Raw genomic sequence first — 16,516 nt, 5'->3', positions numbered from 1 at the left:
ATTAGATATATACTAGCCAAAACCTCACCCGTCCAAAAAATAAAACTAAAATAAAAAATAATAAAAATTACAATAATAAAAAAATACTAAAATGCTGATACTAAAATACCAATACTTTAAAATGTGAAATATAATAAAGTATATTTAAACAGCTTGTCTCTTTTGCAAACGGTTAAAGCGTTTTTTATCATGATATTCATACTAGATTGAGTTTCGGTAAAAACGATGGCTTACGTTAGCGTGATAAACGCGACCACATGCGTCTGAAGGAGCAGTCATCTAAATGTAGCCTAGTTCTTCGTGTCAGTGGCATGCGCTGGCCCTCTGCCCGACCGCGATTACTCCACGAGCGCTGAACTTGACTTGAATACCTCGAGTGGTCTACAGGCGGCGGTGTGAGTTGAGCTTCTGCCCGTCAGCTGTGGACGAACGCCAAGACTCTCAGTGAATGGAGTCGGTGCTCTGCTTCGGTCGCTCCTCTATAGACTCGCACGCCGTCCGGGGAAGTTCTGCGTTGAACCTCTGGATGCGAGAGACCAGATGGTGTGGTTAGATCGGGTTCGGCTCTACTGGCTGTTAATCACAGGTTATCAGAGGCTTTAGATAAAGGGGCTAGTTGTCATATTTGTGCTGTTTATACACCACCGTGTTACATTGATCCAAACTGTCACGTAACGAAAGGTTTGGTTCAAATTCTTCTGAACATTCTATTCTAACATTCTAACATTCTATCAAAGAATCCTCAAAAACAAAATGGATCACGGATTCCATAAAATAACATTGGGCTGCACGTCTGACGCCGAGTAATGAATCGATAATTTCATCAGATGTTTTGCAATATTTGAACTCTTTACTGTGCATTTTCATCGGATATATAACTACGTATAACAACTATATCAAAAAGAGAAAACGAATCCGCTCTTCGAAAGTTTTGCCGCTATTTTGTAGTTTTTGTTTTATAACTAACTAAACCAAAAAAATACGCGAAAACCTAAAATGAAATCGGTAAACATAAAAAACGTCTTCATTCAAAACGTAGCATCCTTATTTTAACACAATTAACGATGTTAATCGTACATGCTTGTAAACTAAAATGGCGCTGATGTTGTACTTTTTATTAGAAGTTGAAATGCATGTAAAAACGACGCTGAAAAAAATGTGGAATTCTTTCCCTGGAAGGAAGCTGGAAAGAAACGCTAAAGACTCCGAGCCCTGAGCGTTTAGGCAGAGCTGCATGGAGAAACGCTTTCTCTCATGTCTCTGTAACCATCACTTACTGGACGCAGGAATCTTTATGTATAGTCTGTGTTTCTATGGCAACAGAGATTATGTCAATGTCATTTCGAGACGCCATCAAATAATTGATTTACTGTCATTTTTATGGGTTTTGTCATATTTGTAGAATGATAATCTCTGTCGGCGCACGCCGCCCACTCACAGCATCACACAGGAGACGCACCATGGACCACAGTAACGGAGGCAGGGAATTGATTTTGTCCGGCATTGATTGGAAATTTGCCACAATCCAAATGAAGCTGAACGGTGGTATTTGTGACGTCATTGAAAAATAGATTTGCAATATATTTTTTATTAGTCTCTCTCTCTCTATATATATATATATATATATATATATATATATATATATATATACATATGCATATTCATTTTAATTTAGTAATTTTGTGAGTAGCTTTGATTTATTTTTACTTAAGTGCGATTTTAATACTTGTATTAATTTAGTATAGCAGTAATATTTTGTGAGATTGTATATTTTATACATTTATGTCTTTAAAAAATGTTTTACGTTATAAATACTTAAGATATGATAAATTCATAAGTATAAATTCATATATATACATATATATATATATTACAAAATATATAAAAATACTTTGTAATCCCTAATTTCCACAATCTAATCAATGCTGGATTGTTGTCTTTGGTTGTCTATTCTGTTTTATTCATAACTCATTGTTTATTCCAATTACTCAAACTGCACTTTTATTTATTTTAATTAGGTTAAACTGAGCTAACTATTTATACTAAACTAATACTAACAACTAAAGCGTGATAGTATAAAAAATGTTTTTTTTTTCAGATTTCGATAAACTGAGTTCTGTTTTTCCAGTTCTGTTGTCTCTTATATATATATATATATATATATATATATATATATATATATATGTGTGTGTGTGTGTGTGTGTGTGTGTGTGTGTGTGTGTGTGTAAATATATAGTGAGAAGTAATATTCAATATTCAGAGAAGTGGCTAACCGTCTTAACAAATTTAAAATAAATAAATAAAACTCGACAAAGTATTTATTACTATTGATTCCTAACTTGCCCGTTTTAGCTCCTCCCTCATCCTTTTGACTCAGCAACAGTTGCCATGGTAACTTCAGAACGCCACTATATTTAGCGGCAAGTTTGAGTTCTGTCATGCCCGAAACTTTGCTGTCGAAAAGTAAAAAAAAGAATATATTTGCTGTACCTTTTAGCGGGTGTCGAGCTTTAATTACAGGTTTCAGTCCCTCCCTAAAGCCTTTAACGTGACTCCATGCAGCAGGCCGTGAGTCACTCTCACACCGGCTCTTCCTACGCTTCCAGCTTCTGAGTGTGTGTGTGTGTGTGTGTGTGTGAGTGTGTGTTAAAGAGTGATTCAGAAAGCTGACATGTCCTTCATGAATGATTTCTGTTAAAATTACAAATGCGCGCGCGCTTGTTTGGGTCTTGTTTTTGAACTTTGTACTGTTTCGCAATTTCGCTCGATTTAATGCGTGTGTATTTGCGTGCGCGGCGCGCGTGCGCGCGTGTGTGTGTGTGTTTGCATGTGCATGAGGACTCAATTACACACTTGAGCCCCTGATTACTCGTCATTACGCCTTTAAGAGCGGTGGGGAGGGGTTGCCATGGTAACCTGACCCCAGAAGCCATTGAACAATTACTCTTGTACTTTCTAAGAAGCGTTTAGGAAGCTTTCCAGCATCTGAGTGTAATTTATTACGAGCCTACACTCTGCGGTCTCGATCATGCTAATTCTATAATTAACAAGCGTAACGCTATTAGCAGCATTCCAGCGCTGGTGGATGCGTCTCCGAGCGTTTGGATGATCGGCCAGCGGTCAAGTGAACAGGGTTCAGAGGTCACGCCATCTCAGTGGCTTTGCTCTAGCATTGGTATCGGCCAGTTGCGTTAAGTCTTTTTAAAATATCATATATCTACAATTGCAAAAGAATCTGTTTTGAGCGAATGGCGTGCAATGCTTTACGCCTTTATTGTTTTTGGGGGGGGAAAAAATATGAAACGGGGAAATGCTTTCTCTGGTCTGAATCAGGAGGAAAATCTGCACCTCTAAACAAATGTGTGGGTGGATTTTGATGTGAGAGACAACAGGAGATGGACTTTTTCACTGGAGGGAGCGTTATTATGGATTAGGGATTCAGTTGGTATTTTAACCGAAACGGTGGTTTAAAGTACAAACGTCTTAATGTTGGATTTGTTTCTCAGACACAGGCAGCTTTGGCTTCTGGGGATATTATCTGATGGATTGGAGAGGCGTTTATGATGTGTTTGTCAGCTGTTTGGGCTCTCATTCCGACGGCACCCATTCACTGCAGAGCATCCGTTGCTGAGACACTGATGTGTCTGTTCCTTTAAATAGCATATTATAGTATGTTTAATGGGTTTTTCAGTTCAATTTAACATTAGTTATAACTTAAAATGGTTCATGAAATGATAGCGTATCAAACCATTGTTTGGCTGACAGACAATGCAATTAATAATTGCATATATTCTGCAAAGCATGTGACAAGCTTCTTCAACCTGAAAATGATGAAGAACACTCGAAAACCATTGGAAAACGGTTGTAATACAGCGTGACTTTGTTGTATTTATTTGTTTACCTAATAGCTATATAGCTAGCTAGCTAGATAGATAGATAGATAGATAGATAGATAGATAGATAGATAGATAGACAGATAGATAGATAGATAGATAGATAGATAGATAGATAGATAGATAGATAGATAGATAGATATCACCCTCACAAAATATTTAAGATTGCAGTATGTGTTTGCTTTTGTTGGGGAAGATCTGAAAGCTGGTTGGGTTTAGCGTGGGCTTAATGTTCAGCATATTGTTTATTATTTTTTTTAGATGTTTCCATATGAATACGGAAGCAGATTTTCTCTGTAATCCATCTCGTGGTGGGCTCACTAAACACCACCTCAGCCAGACATTTAAGAGAAGGAGGAAATTGTGAGATTACCTGGTATGGTTGAATCTTTGTAGACCAGCGCCGACCCGCCTAAACCAGTCTAGAATACTTCTAGATATTCTCAGTAAGTTATGGGGCGGCGAAAACAAGAGGGTAGCCTATAAATTACGACTTTAAGTGAGTAATGTTCCATTTAGACAGATAGCCTAGAGATTTGCAGGGAGGGCTATCCGTATTGTGGTAAACATCACGGGAAGCTGCTGGAGTGGTTTTGCCCTTTTAACGGTCGTTAATCCCGCGCGCAGTTGGCGGGCACATTAATCCCGCGCGAAGCCCAAAGCCACTTTGGCTAAAAAGCCCCATCCTGTAAAGCAGCCATCGCTTTATCCACCCGCGCCCGCACGGTTAGGCTACGAGAGGTGTTACCCACGAGACATCGATCGGAGAACCGCGCCGTTTCGCGCTTTAAACCGTGGCGTGAAAAACGCGCGGGAAAAATAAAGCCGCGCTCGCGCGACCGACGTTCCGCCGTTGCCATGGTAAAAAGTGGGTTTACGGAAGCGACGCTTTCTTCCGGATCGAGTAGAAGCTTTAGCGACGTCGCGTTGGATTGAAACGTACCCCAAAACATAAAGTTTGCCGATGAGGTGAGTGACTAACTTCCAGATAATAGCTTCCAGAAATAACTTCGCTATCATTCACTAAATAGCCATATTGATAGCGGTGTCTAGTTTCTTTTTTAGACCAGCCACCGTATTCTGCAAGGTGCAAGAAAAGCTGTTTTCTCGCGAATTAGCCGCTATACAGAAAATATCTAGAAATCTGGCCGTGCGCTGAAAGGTAAAAGTTTTCGCGCTACAAACGAGCACGATGCCAGCTTGTAAGATCTTGTTTTATCTGAAGAGGTAAAATAACCTATAATAGCCTCTCACGCTCAAGTAAAAAACGAGCGTCTTAAAATAAGATGCTTTGAAAAGTCTTAGCGTGATCCCTGCGTTCTTCGGGATGACGGAGTGTTTATTTTTGAGTGTATTATGCTATTAATTTTGCAGCATGTTCAGTCGCTTTCCATCACCGCACTTCTGTTAATTTAGTCTGTATTTGATCTTTCCAGCTTTAAATCCACTGAATTAATTAAACATCATCCCTTAGAATTCGAAAGGAGGTAATTTGCATTTCAGTCCCGAACAGTGAAGTGCCACAAGGTGGTGGTCTTCTGCTGGTTTGTGTCCGATTGAGGTGGGGTACCGCGGGGATCGGTGCTGGGCTCCTCGCGTTTTTAAAAACATATGCGTTCTCGCGCCCTCACGAGAACTAAAATAAATCATTGTCAACTATTGGATCCCGATAGCGCGCTTCGCAAACGGCCCCGTGGCGTTTGGAACGCGCTTAAACGTTCAGCGATAAAATAATGGTTGTAAATCATCAGCGCTTGACGCGAGGACCAGAAGCGCAGGCTTGCGGGTGCCACGGCCGGTTGAACGCAGCCAGACTCGGGGTGCACTGGTGGGAGGGGTTGAGTCGCTGACTGGGATGTGTGCGCCTGATCACGCTTCGGCGGTGTTAGTGCGTGACAAGACGACGAGACGACACGACAGCTGTGGCTCTCCGGTGCCCCGCCGTGTACCGGGCTACCGACCCGAAACCTCCGACGATACACCTGTGGAAAGCACGCGCCACCCGTGACCTTAGCGGACTGTGGCGGCGGGGCAGGTAAGAAGGACCGTCACCAGAACGCCGCCGCGGACAACCTGTGCGCGCGAGTTTGGATCCGCGGAAGCGACGGTGCTCCGGAATGAGGAGCGCGCGCTCTCTCTCCGCGTTTCTGCTCTCTGCAGATTATCGACCGACCGCGAGCACGTCGGCTGCACGGGTGCCCGCGCGACCGACCGGGAATGCGTAACGCGCGATTCCGCGCGCGTTGCCCGCGCGAATGAGACATGCAACGTCTGAGCGGGACCGAGGGGACGCGGGAGGTTGTTCGTGAGGCGCGTTCGAGCACATGGAGTTCCGCGGCCACTGCAGTGCGATGCGCTTCAGCACCGCGGACAGCGCAGAGCTCCCGTTCTCTCGGCGATCGACGGCAAGGTCGTTCACTCTCGTCCGTCCCGTTCGGTCTTTGAGTGGAGCTCTCTGCCCTATCGGCATGACATTTGCATGCGTTTGAATGAAGTGTGCATGAAATGCCAGCGCGGGTTCAACGCGAACGTCTGATATTGGCGAGGTTTTTGCGGGATTGCAGTTTGTTTCCCCTCCTATTGTTTCTTTCACGCCGGAGGCAGTGAGATGCGTTTGTTATTTTCCCTTCCATCCAGCTCTTTTTATTCGAAAGCGAGGCGGCTTTTTCATCGTCTGTCTGATGGACCCCACGTTTTAACAAGGACCCAGGGTCCAATCTGTGGTTTGGCAGATGAAGCCGGCCCTGAATGAGGGAATTCATTTACGCTGGTCTTTATTTATACAGATGCCACTGCTGTGAGACCGAAACGAGTTGCTTGCGAAAACCATCCATTCATTCGGTTTTTATTGCCAAAAATTGTCACCTCATTTTTGGTCTCCGTGTGGTCTGCACTTGGAACGAATGGGTCTGACAGCCAATATGAGTGTTTTTTTTGTTTGTGTCAAGGGCCTGAAAGCTTTCTTGGCTATTCTTGAATGTCTGTTGACAGCCTTGTAGCAACGTTTTTTTGTTGCACTTTCATACACTGAAATATCGACATCTGAGATTAACTTGCAACCATGTACACTAAAACGATGATGTATTATTCACTGCATTCAAAATAATGTATTCATTCGTTGTATTCTACAATGGTTTTGTTGCGTTCAGGTGTTTATAGAGGCGTGCTGGCGCTTTAGTTCACTTCACATGTATTCTGAAAGTTCCATTATTAACTTCATGCACATTTAAACCTAATTAAAGTTGACGTGCAAAAATCGGTGTTGGTGTAAAAATAATTTTCAGGGTTTTTTTTTTTCATTTTCGATCATTCTCCAGGAAAGCTGTCTCGAACATAAATCAATGTGACAAAAATCGGAGTAAAACAAAATTATGGTAGGACGTGAACGTTTAAGACTAGTGTAGAAACAATTACATTACTAGAAAATTAAAGTTTAATTGTTTTTATTCATTACAAAACTTGCGGACATTGAATCGAGTGAGACATTTAAAAGCGTAAGACTTAAACGCGCTCAGTCTGATTCACGGCTTTGAAAAATAGTTTTTTTCCCAGCATACACCTCCCATGTTTGGTCCGTTTGTGTGGATTTAATAACATTGCTGTGTCCATCTCCTCTCATTCAAGGTTATGAGGCCCCTCATCTCATGCCGTCCCCAGCTCCAGGTTGCCACGGCAACGACCCAGCATCCTGCTCAGGGTCGTCATAGAAGCTCTCGGACAAATGACAGCACGGTCCGAAGCCGCGTGATTCCAGAATCCCCTTTTTGTGTAATCAGATACAGAAAGTTCAGAGGAGCAGAGCAACTGGACTGAACTTCCCCGCCAGTGATTGCATCTTTGGCCCAAACCGGCCTCTAATTTACTACGAAATGGTCGGCTTGCATCTCTTCGCGACGTTGCTGCTGGTTGCCCCGGCGATGGCGGGCCAGGCCAACGAGCGGAGGGTCGTGGCCCACATTCCCGGGGACGTCATCATCGGCGCCCTCTTCTCCGTCCACCACCAGCCGCCGGCCGACAAAGTGCACGAGCGCAAATGCGGGGCGGTTCGGGAGCAGTACGGCATCCAGCGCGTGGAGGCCATGATGCACACGCTGGACCGAATCAACGCCGACCCCAAAATCCTCCCCAACGTCACGCTGGGCTGCGAGATCCGAGACTCCTGCTGGCATTCGGCCGTGGCTCTGGAGCAGAGCATCGAGTTCATACGGGACTCGCTCGTCGCCGCCGACGAGAGCGAGGAGGCCGGGGGCGGGGCCAAGTGTGCCGATCCCGGAGCCACGCCCATGAAGGGCAAGAAGCCCATCGTGGGGCTCATCGGCCCGGGTTCGAGTTCCGTGGCCATTCAAGTGCAGAATTTGCTGCAGCTGTTTAATATCCCGCAGATCGCCTACTCCGCCACAAGTATGGACCTCAGCGACAAATCGCTCTACAAATACTTCATGAGGGTCGTGCCGTCGGACGCCCAGCAGGCCAGAGCCATGGTGGACATAGTGAAGAGATACAACTGGACCTACGTGTCTGCCATCCACACAGAGGGTGAGTGTTTCGTTTACATTAGCGTACTGCAAAAAATGCTTTTGTAGCCAACAATATTAAACATTTTAGGGTCAAAAAACGAATGAGGTTTTTGGTTGTAACAAGTAATCTCCCAAATTAGTATTGTTTTCCGTTTGAAATCAGATTATTTTGCTTACCCCATTGGCATTTTATTTTGCTTGTTCTAAGCAAAAACTTGCTTTAGACAATAATTCGTACCTGTCGAGAAAATGCTTATGTCCTCTAAGACAGAAAGGCGTTTTTTTGCAGTGCATAAACATCCAGATGTAAGTCAGTGAATGGATTCGGACTCATTCAGCTGAAGTTTGTGATTCATTGCAAGATTCGTGTTATACGTTTCCGTTGTTTGTGGACTGGATTCGTTAGAATTAGATCATAAGAGTCACTTGTTGCTTTAACCAATTCATAACAGGAATCTGATCAAAGAGTCATTCAGCAAATCATTAGAGTCTTTTAAACTTTTCGAATGATTCGTTGCAAAAATGAGTGTGTTTGGTTTGTGAATTGGCTTCACTGATTAATTCTGTCGTTTTTGATTCGGATCAAAGAGTCATTTGTTAAAGAAATGTATTTTTAGCTTGACGGATTACAGGAATTGGATCATGAAACGTATTCGACCGTGAATTGGATTCAGCAAGTAATTCATTCGCTGATTCGGCTTGTGATTCGTCAGTGCTTCCTTTTGACTAATATATTACGGGAATCGAATCACATCGAGTTATTTGTTTCAAAATTAGATTCATCTACAGAATCAATCCATTTGCCTGATTCGTCAGAGTTGCTTCTTTTGCAACTTGCATCAAGCAAGTAATTCATTATGCTACATGAACCAATTTATTACAGGAATCTCTTTCTTTTTCATTTCTTTTTCCAGCATTAAATTCATTAGACTGATTCAGTTTGTGAGTCTATTATGATCCGCTTCTTTTAATGAACATAGAGTCGTTCATTTATGAATCTGACTTCAATGGTCAAGCTGTTTTTTGCGTGTATGGTGAGAAGACATGACACTGTTGTCTGTAGGTATGTTGCATATAAGTATGATTTTTTTCGCCATGCTACTTTACATTCTGCATCAGTGCGGTGCTGTTCACACACACACACACACACACACACACACACTGAGGCGTGATGCTCATGGTGTCTGTTACAGAAGTGTCACATGTATTCTGTCAGCGTGGCCTCTTTCGGTGTCAGATGGGAATTGCGCGTTAAGTTGTTTGTGAAGTATGTGTGTGGATGTCTGTAAAGAGCAAAAGCAAAAGAAAAACACAAGAGTGTGACTAAAAGGATCTGTTGATAGGGTTGTACCTCATGTAAGCATATATATATATATCTCCAGTACAAGGTTATTATAAATTTCCTGTTTGATTTTGTTAAGTTTATGAGTACAAAAAACATTATTCAGTTTTTTGAGGCTCTTGAAAGTGTGAAATAGGCTAGTATAATATATTATAATGCACTGATTAAAACGTGTGGAATAAGAAGGAATATATAGTAGTTTAAAACATACAAGCACATTGAATAATAACCTTTAACCTCTTTACTTCATGTTAACTTTCTGTTGTTCTGTTTTGTCTTCCTCTTCTTCTACCATTTGACTATCATTTGATTCTACATTTGAATCATTTGATTCTACATTTGAATCATTTGATTCTACATTTGAATCATTTGAATCACATTTTGATTCAAATTGAATCTTTGCATAATTCGAACGTTGAAAACCTTTTACATTTCCGTACATTTTTTGATTCAAAATGGAAATTCAAAATGTGACCTTAAACCAAAAAAACAGTCTAAAGTCGCTTTTATAGCAAATACATATATTGTATGGGTCATTATACAAAAATCATTCCGATATTAATTAAAGATCCTACCGTAAATCTGTTTTGTCCTATCATAACAAGCCGCACATCAATGGAAAGCTTACTTATTCAGCTTTCAGATGATGTATAAATCTGACAAGAAATGATGGTTTACGAATCATTATTCCACTATGGACTAAGGATGCTGTGGATCTTTTGAATCTTTTGAATCTTTTGAATATTTTGAATCTTTGAATCGGAAATTCTGAGCATATGCATATCTTTTTTTCTTTCCTTTTTTAACGAAACAGTACAAAACATTAAACCGTTACAGCAGTACATTTATAAAAACAAAATAAAGAACGAAAGGAAACACACAAATACAAATTCCTTAAGAACATTTGTGCTTGTCTAGATCAACTTAGAATAAAGAAAAGAAGATTTTAGAGCCAGATTTTTCTTTATGGATGTAAAATGTGGCTAGAAACAAATGAGTTAAGAAATAAATGAGTTAATATATATATATATATATATATATATATATATATATATATATATATATATATATATATATATATATATATATATATATATATCTTCTTTTGAGATCTTTAAAACAGAAAGAAAAGTCACTTACAAAATGAAATCAGATGAACATATCCTACCAATATCAAGTGACTACTAAATTGTCTCAAGCTATGAATTTGGATCCAATTATTAAATGTGTTTGTCCCCACCGAATCCATGACATTTAGAGCTCAGGTGACTGACTAATGTGTCAAGAAACTAGCATTCAGATAAATGGGATAGTTTTCTGATTTTAGATGAATGTCATCATGCACTTCAGTTTTTTTTTGTATTTATTGAGTGTTTTGTTTTTGCCCTCCTCAGATTTTATAGTTTATACCTTTTAAAGCAATAGTTTCCATTTTAGTTTTAGCTGTAGTCATAGCCGTGCTGTTCTGATGCTCCAGGCTCACGACTCTGTTCTTACACCTTAACATGTTTCTTTTCCTCTGAGATCACGCACACACACACACACACACACACACACACACACACACACACACACACACACACACATATATACCTTCCCCCCACTCCACTCGCTCTCCTTTCATCCCACTGTACACCCCCATTCCACGTCTGATCTCTGAGACTCAAGAGACTGTGTGTGTGTGTGTGTGTGTGTGTGTGTGTGTTAAAGAGGTTCAGGGTTGTAAGCACTTTTACTGTCTGGTCCCCAAAGCTGAGGACCTGGAATGTGTCCCGGACTTAATTAAGATAGCAGAGAGTGTAAAACTTACACACACACACACACACACACACACATAAAGAAAAAGAAGAGAGAAGGACAAGAGGATGATCACCCTGACATCCACGTTAATATTCAGACAAAATAAATCAAATCTAGCACAGACTGACTCATGCTGTAATACGTCAAGAGTGTTTATTTCTAAGATTTTGTAACGATTTTAAAAGAAGCGTCTAATGCTTACAAAGGCTACTTTTATTTGGTCAAAATGACAGCAAAAACAACAATAGTGTGAAATATTTCTACAATTTACAATAACTGTCATGTATTGTAAAATAAAATATAATAATAATATATGATCGCAGCTGAATTTTCGGCATCGTTACTCCAGTCTTCAGTGTCACGTTTTCTTCTCAAGAAACCCTTCTGGTAGTTATCGAAGTTAAAAACAAGTCTTTGATTAATAGAAAATTTAAAACAACAGTTTTTATTTGAAAGCGTAACATAAATCTATCTTTACTGTGATATTTTAATCAGTTTAATGCATCCTTGCTGGATAAAAAAATAAAATAAATAATAATAATATATATATATATATATATATATATATATATATATATATATATATATATATATATATATATATATTCATATCCTTAATACAATTTGTGTTTATTTAAAATATACTCAAATGAAATATAATGAGCAGTATTTGCATACAGACAGTGTTTTTATAGTCGAAAGTGAAAGTGTTTTTAACTGCTTGTCAAACTGTTAGTGGTAATTATGCCCTTGTGAAGAAAATATTCATTTTTAGGTTAATTATCTCTTATTTTGTTCCAAACCAGTGTAACTGTGTAACACTACGAGACATTTCGAATGCTCCCAGTTTAAATGAATGCTAACTAGGGGTGACACCATTAAAGCACTAAACATTAGTCCGTATGACCCATGCACTATATTCCAGATAGTCTGAAGTCATTCGATAGTTTAGTGTGAGAGATAGACTGAAATATAAGGCGTTATTCGCCTCTTTCTCATCTGTAGCTCTTTAACCATGCACACTTTCAAATTTGACACGTTTTGATTTGGATTTGACTTGACACGTTTAAGATGTCATTGACGTTTGGCATCACCGACATCAGACGCTGAGGGATACGGCTGGAGCATGCTGGGAAAGCGCACACAGCAGTCACGGTAAATGAAGCCATTGTGTTCCTAATCAGCATTCGGCGCAGAATGCGTTTGTGTGTTTGTAATGGTGTGTGTGTTAGAATCTGGCGGAGTGTAACCTTCACTTAAGATCTCAAGGACTTCAGCTCTCTTCCCACGCTTGCATCCGTCTCTCTCTCTCTCTCTCTCTCTCTCTGTCTGAGCATCTCGTACCGTCTCTCTCGTCTCCTCTCAGGAATAAGCAGCTGCGGAGAGAGTGATTGAAGGATGGAAGAGAGATTAGTTTAACTAAATTGGTTGGAATTTAAAAGCAGAAAAAAGTGGCATGAGACGAGCGCTTGGAAGAGCGTGAGAGATGGGAGAGGAGCGAGAGACGGCCGGAACGGAGAGGAAGCCAAATAGCACGATTAGAAGAAAGAGAAATAGAATAAATTCGTCTGGAGGAGATCTGAAGGAGCTCATCGCACACGTGCTTAGTCTTAGAATGATAGCGTATCTGGAATTTGGAAATGTTCGCCATGGTTCTAAATGGAACTTTTGTTCTTAAAGGGATAGTCGACCCAAAAATTCGAATTCTGTCGTCGTTTAGTCACCCTCACTGACAGAATGCGTCGTTTTCTCTGTGAGTGTGGTTGTAAGTAGCGATTAAGAATTAATGGCGTGCTCTCGCGTGCTCATTAATAAATATTTATTAATACCTGCCCCCTCCCTTTCACGCGGATAGGTACTGAGCAGAGTAGACAGCGGCGTGTGTTGCTTTTCATGAACTGTTGCATCTTTAGCACTTAAAGGGATAGTTCGTCCAAAACCGAGCATTTGCGAAAGATATGCTCGCCGTCAAAGATGCAGAAAAGATTTGGAGAAATGTGGCGATGTCTGAGCGATGGATGTGGACGGGTGCCGTCAGAATGAGAGCCCAAACGGCTGATAAAAACGTCACAACAATCCACAGCACTCCGGTCCGTCGCGAGAAGCGAAAAGCTGTGTGTTTGTCAGAAATAAACCCATCATCAAGACGTTTAAACTTGAATGGCGTCCACGGTAATATCTCCTGTTGTCTCTCACATCAAAATCCAGCCACATATTTGTTTAGAGCCGTTTTGGAGTCTGGGCTTGCAGATTTCTCTCCCGATTCAGACCAGGACACTGCAGTCCATCAGTTAACATCTCGCGAAGCCGAGAGCCGTGTTCGTAAAACAAATCCCTCACTTTTAACTATTGATTCGTCTCGTCTGAATCAGGAGAGAAATCTGCACCGTCTACACGCCATAACAGCTCTCAACAAATATGCTTGGTGGTTTTGGAGATGGGCTTTTTCACTAGAGCGAGCGTTATTATGGGCTCGGTTTAACGTTGAAACACCTCAATGATGGATTTGTTTCTTACAAACACGCACTTTTGTCTTCTCCGGGTGTTTACCGACGGCGCTGCGGATTATTGTGATGCTTTCATCAGCTGTTTGGACTCTCATCCCGACGGCGCCCATTCACTGCAGAGCATCCGTTGGGGAGCAAGTCACATCTGAAGGTAAGCGAGGCGTTACGTAATCATCTGAAGTGAGGTTAGCAAAGCCGTCACGTCGAGATGTTCTGCTTCTGAAGAGCGAGCGCTACCGCGAGGCTTTCGGCGCGACACCGGGCCGCTCTCTCGTCTCGTCTCGATCTGCTTCTTTTCTTTTGATCGCTTCACCTGCCAGCCCGCATTCACACACACACACACACACACACACACACACACACACACTACGACGCACCTGCAAGCACTTGCTTATGCGCTGGATATCGCAGGTCCTGGAGGAGCGACGCAGCTCTTTGTTTCTCAGACTTCAGGGTGAATGAGAATATTTTGAATGATTATTAATGACAAACCGGCATATTCTCCATGGCAACCTCTCTACCTTCTTTCACTCTCGGTCCTTTTCATTTGAATTGTAAACTCTGAGCTGCGTGGGTGGACGGAGCGAGCGAGAGAGACAGGCATGAATAAAAGCGTGTTTTGATGCGAGCTGGGTTTGCGCTGTTTCCATCAGCCGGTAGCGCTGATGAGCGCGGGAACACGGCTGGCTTAACGAGGCACAGAACGCGCCCTTAACAAGCCACGGGAACCTTTACGAGGAACACAATCTCACAACCTTTTCTCAACGACACACGCAGTGCTGCATAACAGACTCTGGCCGAAGCACCAAAGGACACGGTGCCACTCGAGAACATACAGTCCTGTCTCATTTACATGCATCGGATCATTTTGTTTTGTGTGTCTGTGATGCCAGATTCAGCCTGTCTCTTAGAGGGTCACATTTCACCTCGCAAACGAAGATGGAAATGAAGCCGTTTGAAAGATAATTAGTTTTTGATTTCAGTTTGTTTAGTGTTGGCTTTCTACTTAATCATAAGGCCAAAAATCCCAGATTTTTTTAAATTGCAATAATGAAAATTCGAAAATGTAATCATTATATATATATATATATATATATATATATATATATATATAAAAATTACCTAATACTGTATATACCTAATAATTACCTAATATATATATATATATATATATATATATATATATATATATATATATATATATATATATAATTTTATAATATATAATTTATTATTTTATAGTTATTTATTGTTAATTTATGCTGATATGTTTTAAAATCACTGTTATCAAAATTATGTTCAAGTGCAAAAATTTTAATAGGGTTAAAAAGTTATAGAATATATATATATATATTTATATATATAAAGTAAAAAATAAAAAATAAATAAATATATCTTTTTACTTTATGATATACGTAGCATAACTTTTTTTTAAAATAGATATTTAAATTTTAATCATCAGTTGAATGTGAAGCAAAAAATCATGACCCAAAATAATCCCCCAAAGGTGTAACCCTGTGGTGCAATATTTATATATGGTTTCAGTATGTATTTATAAACATCTCTACCAGCCAAAAACAGGACAGTTGACTCGACCAATGGCACAGTAGGAGTTATGGGGCTAGCTATTTATCTGCCCAGTGACAGTATAGGAAACCTGTTTAAATTTTATGTGTCTATGAAATTATATTCTTCGCCTGTCAGGTTTATGAATCTGATACTTTACATCAGAGGTTATATAGTTCCATTTATGTAACAGTGGAGACATTGAAATGCAGAGGGTGATGGATCTGTTACCGTGTTATTTTCACTGTTTCCGTTTCTGCCAGCGGGGGTGGAATTTTTCAAGTATTACAGCCTTTCTGATGTAAATGCGTCTTTGTTTTCCATGCAGCAGACACTTCCTGTTTCATAAACAGACAGGTGACAGCTGGAGACCTCAGTCTGTGGTGTTCTGCACATGGGGTTTTTTTCGCCTGTGTAGTCTGAGCATATCCATCCAACGCATCAGATGCAGCACACAATTTCATCTTGGTAGAAAATATATGTGTATCACAAACCTCGGACGCTGCAAACAATTAGCAACGCCCTGGCAACCAAACAGAACGCCTTAGCAACTGCATGGCAATGCAAGTTTTTTGCTTCGATCGCGCCAGCAGAACCGGAAAATTAGTTTCAGAGGCGGCGGGAGTCATTGCGTTTCCATAAAAGCGATTTTTTAAATTGGAATAATGTGCGCTGATGAATCGCTCGCGGCATGGACAGGGACGTTTATTAAGATTGAAAGTTGGGTCGCTTTTGATTTCGAGTCGTTACGCAAACGCCACGGAGCCTTTTAGTCGCAGTTCATCCCATAAAAAAAGCCAAAAGGAATCGCCGATCATCTCAAAGCCTCGTGGGATTGGGAAAATGCGTTTGTGAATATGGCGTCTCACGCCACCGATCGGCTGCGGGCCG

The 16,516-nt window shown here is 40.8% G+C and overlaps 2 protein-coding genes across 2 annotated transcripts in view; one reads left to right on the top strand and one right to left on the bottom strand.

The window, feature by feature from the left end:
• The window catches only part of tyr (tyrosinase), a 16,691-nt gene extending 14,134 nt beyond the window's left edge, over positions 1 to 2,557 (bottom strand). The window contains exons 1-2 of the mRNA XM_043258730.1: positions 2,491 to 2,557; positions 235 to 522 (exon numbers count right to left, since the gene is read on the bottom strand). Of these exons, the coding sequence (XP_043114665.1) occupies positions 235 to 279 (45 nt within the window). The 5' untranslated portion in view covers positions 280 to 522; positions 2,491 to 2,557. The remainder of the gene's footprint in view (positions 1 to 234; positions 523 to 2,490) is intronic.
• A 2,877-nt stretch (positions 2,558 to 5,434) lies between these two features.
• grm5b (glutamate receptor, metabotropic 5b) overlaps positions 5,435 to 16,516 on the top strand; it is a 50,644-nt gene continuing 39,562 nt past the window's right edge. Inside the window, 2 exon segments of the mRNA XM_043258693.1 lie at positions 5,435 to 5,928; positions 7,518 to 8,429. Of these exon segments, the coding sequence (XP_043114628.1) occupies positions 7,763 to 8,429 (667 nt within the window). The 5' untranslated portion in view covers positions 5,435 to 5,928; positions 7,518 to 7,762.

The sequence above is a fragment of the Puntigrus tetrazona genome, chromosome 15 (assembly GCF_018831695.1).
Source record: "Puntigrus tetrazona isolate hp1 chromosome 15, ASM1883169v1, whole genome shotgun sequence".
Lineage (NCBI taxonomy): Eukaryota > Metazoa > Chordata > Actinopteri > Cypriniformes > Cyprinidae > Puntigrus > Puntigrus tetrazona.
Note: the sequence above shows the minus strand (reverse complement) of the source record. Positions and strands in the feature narration are given on the sequence as shown.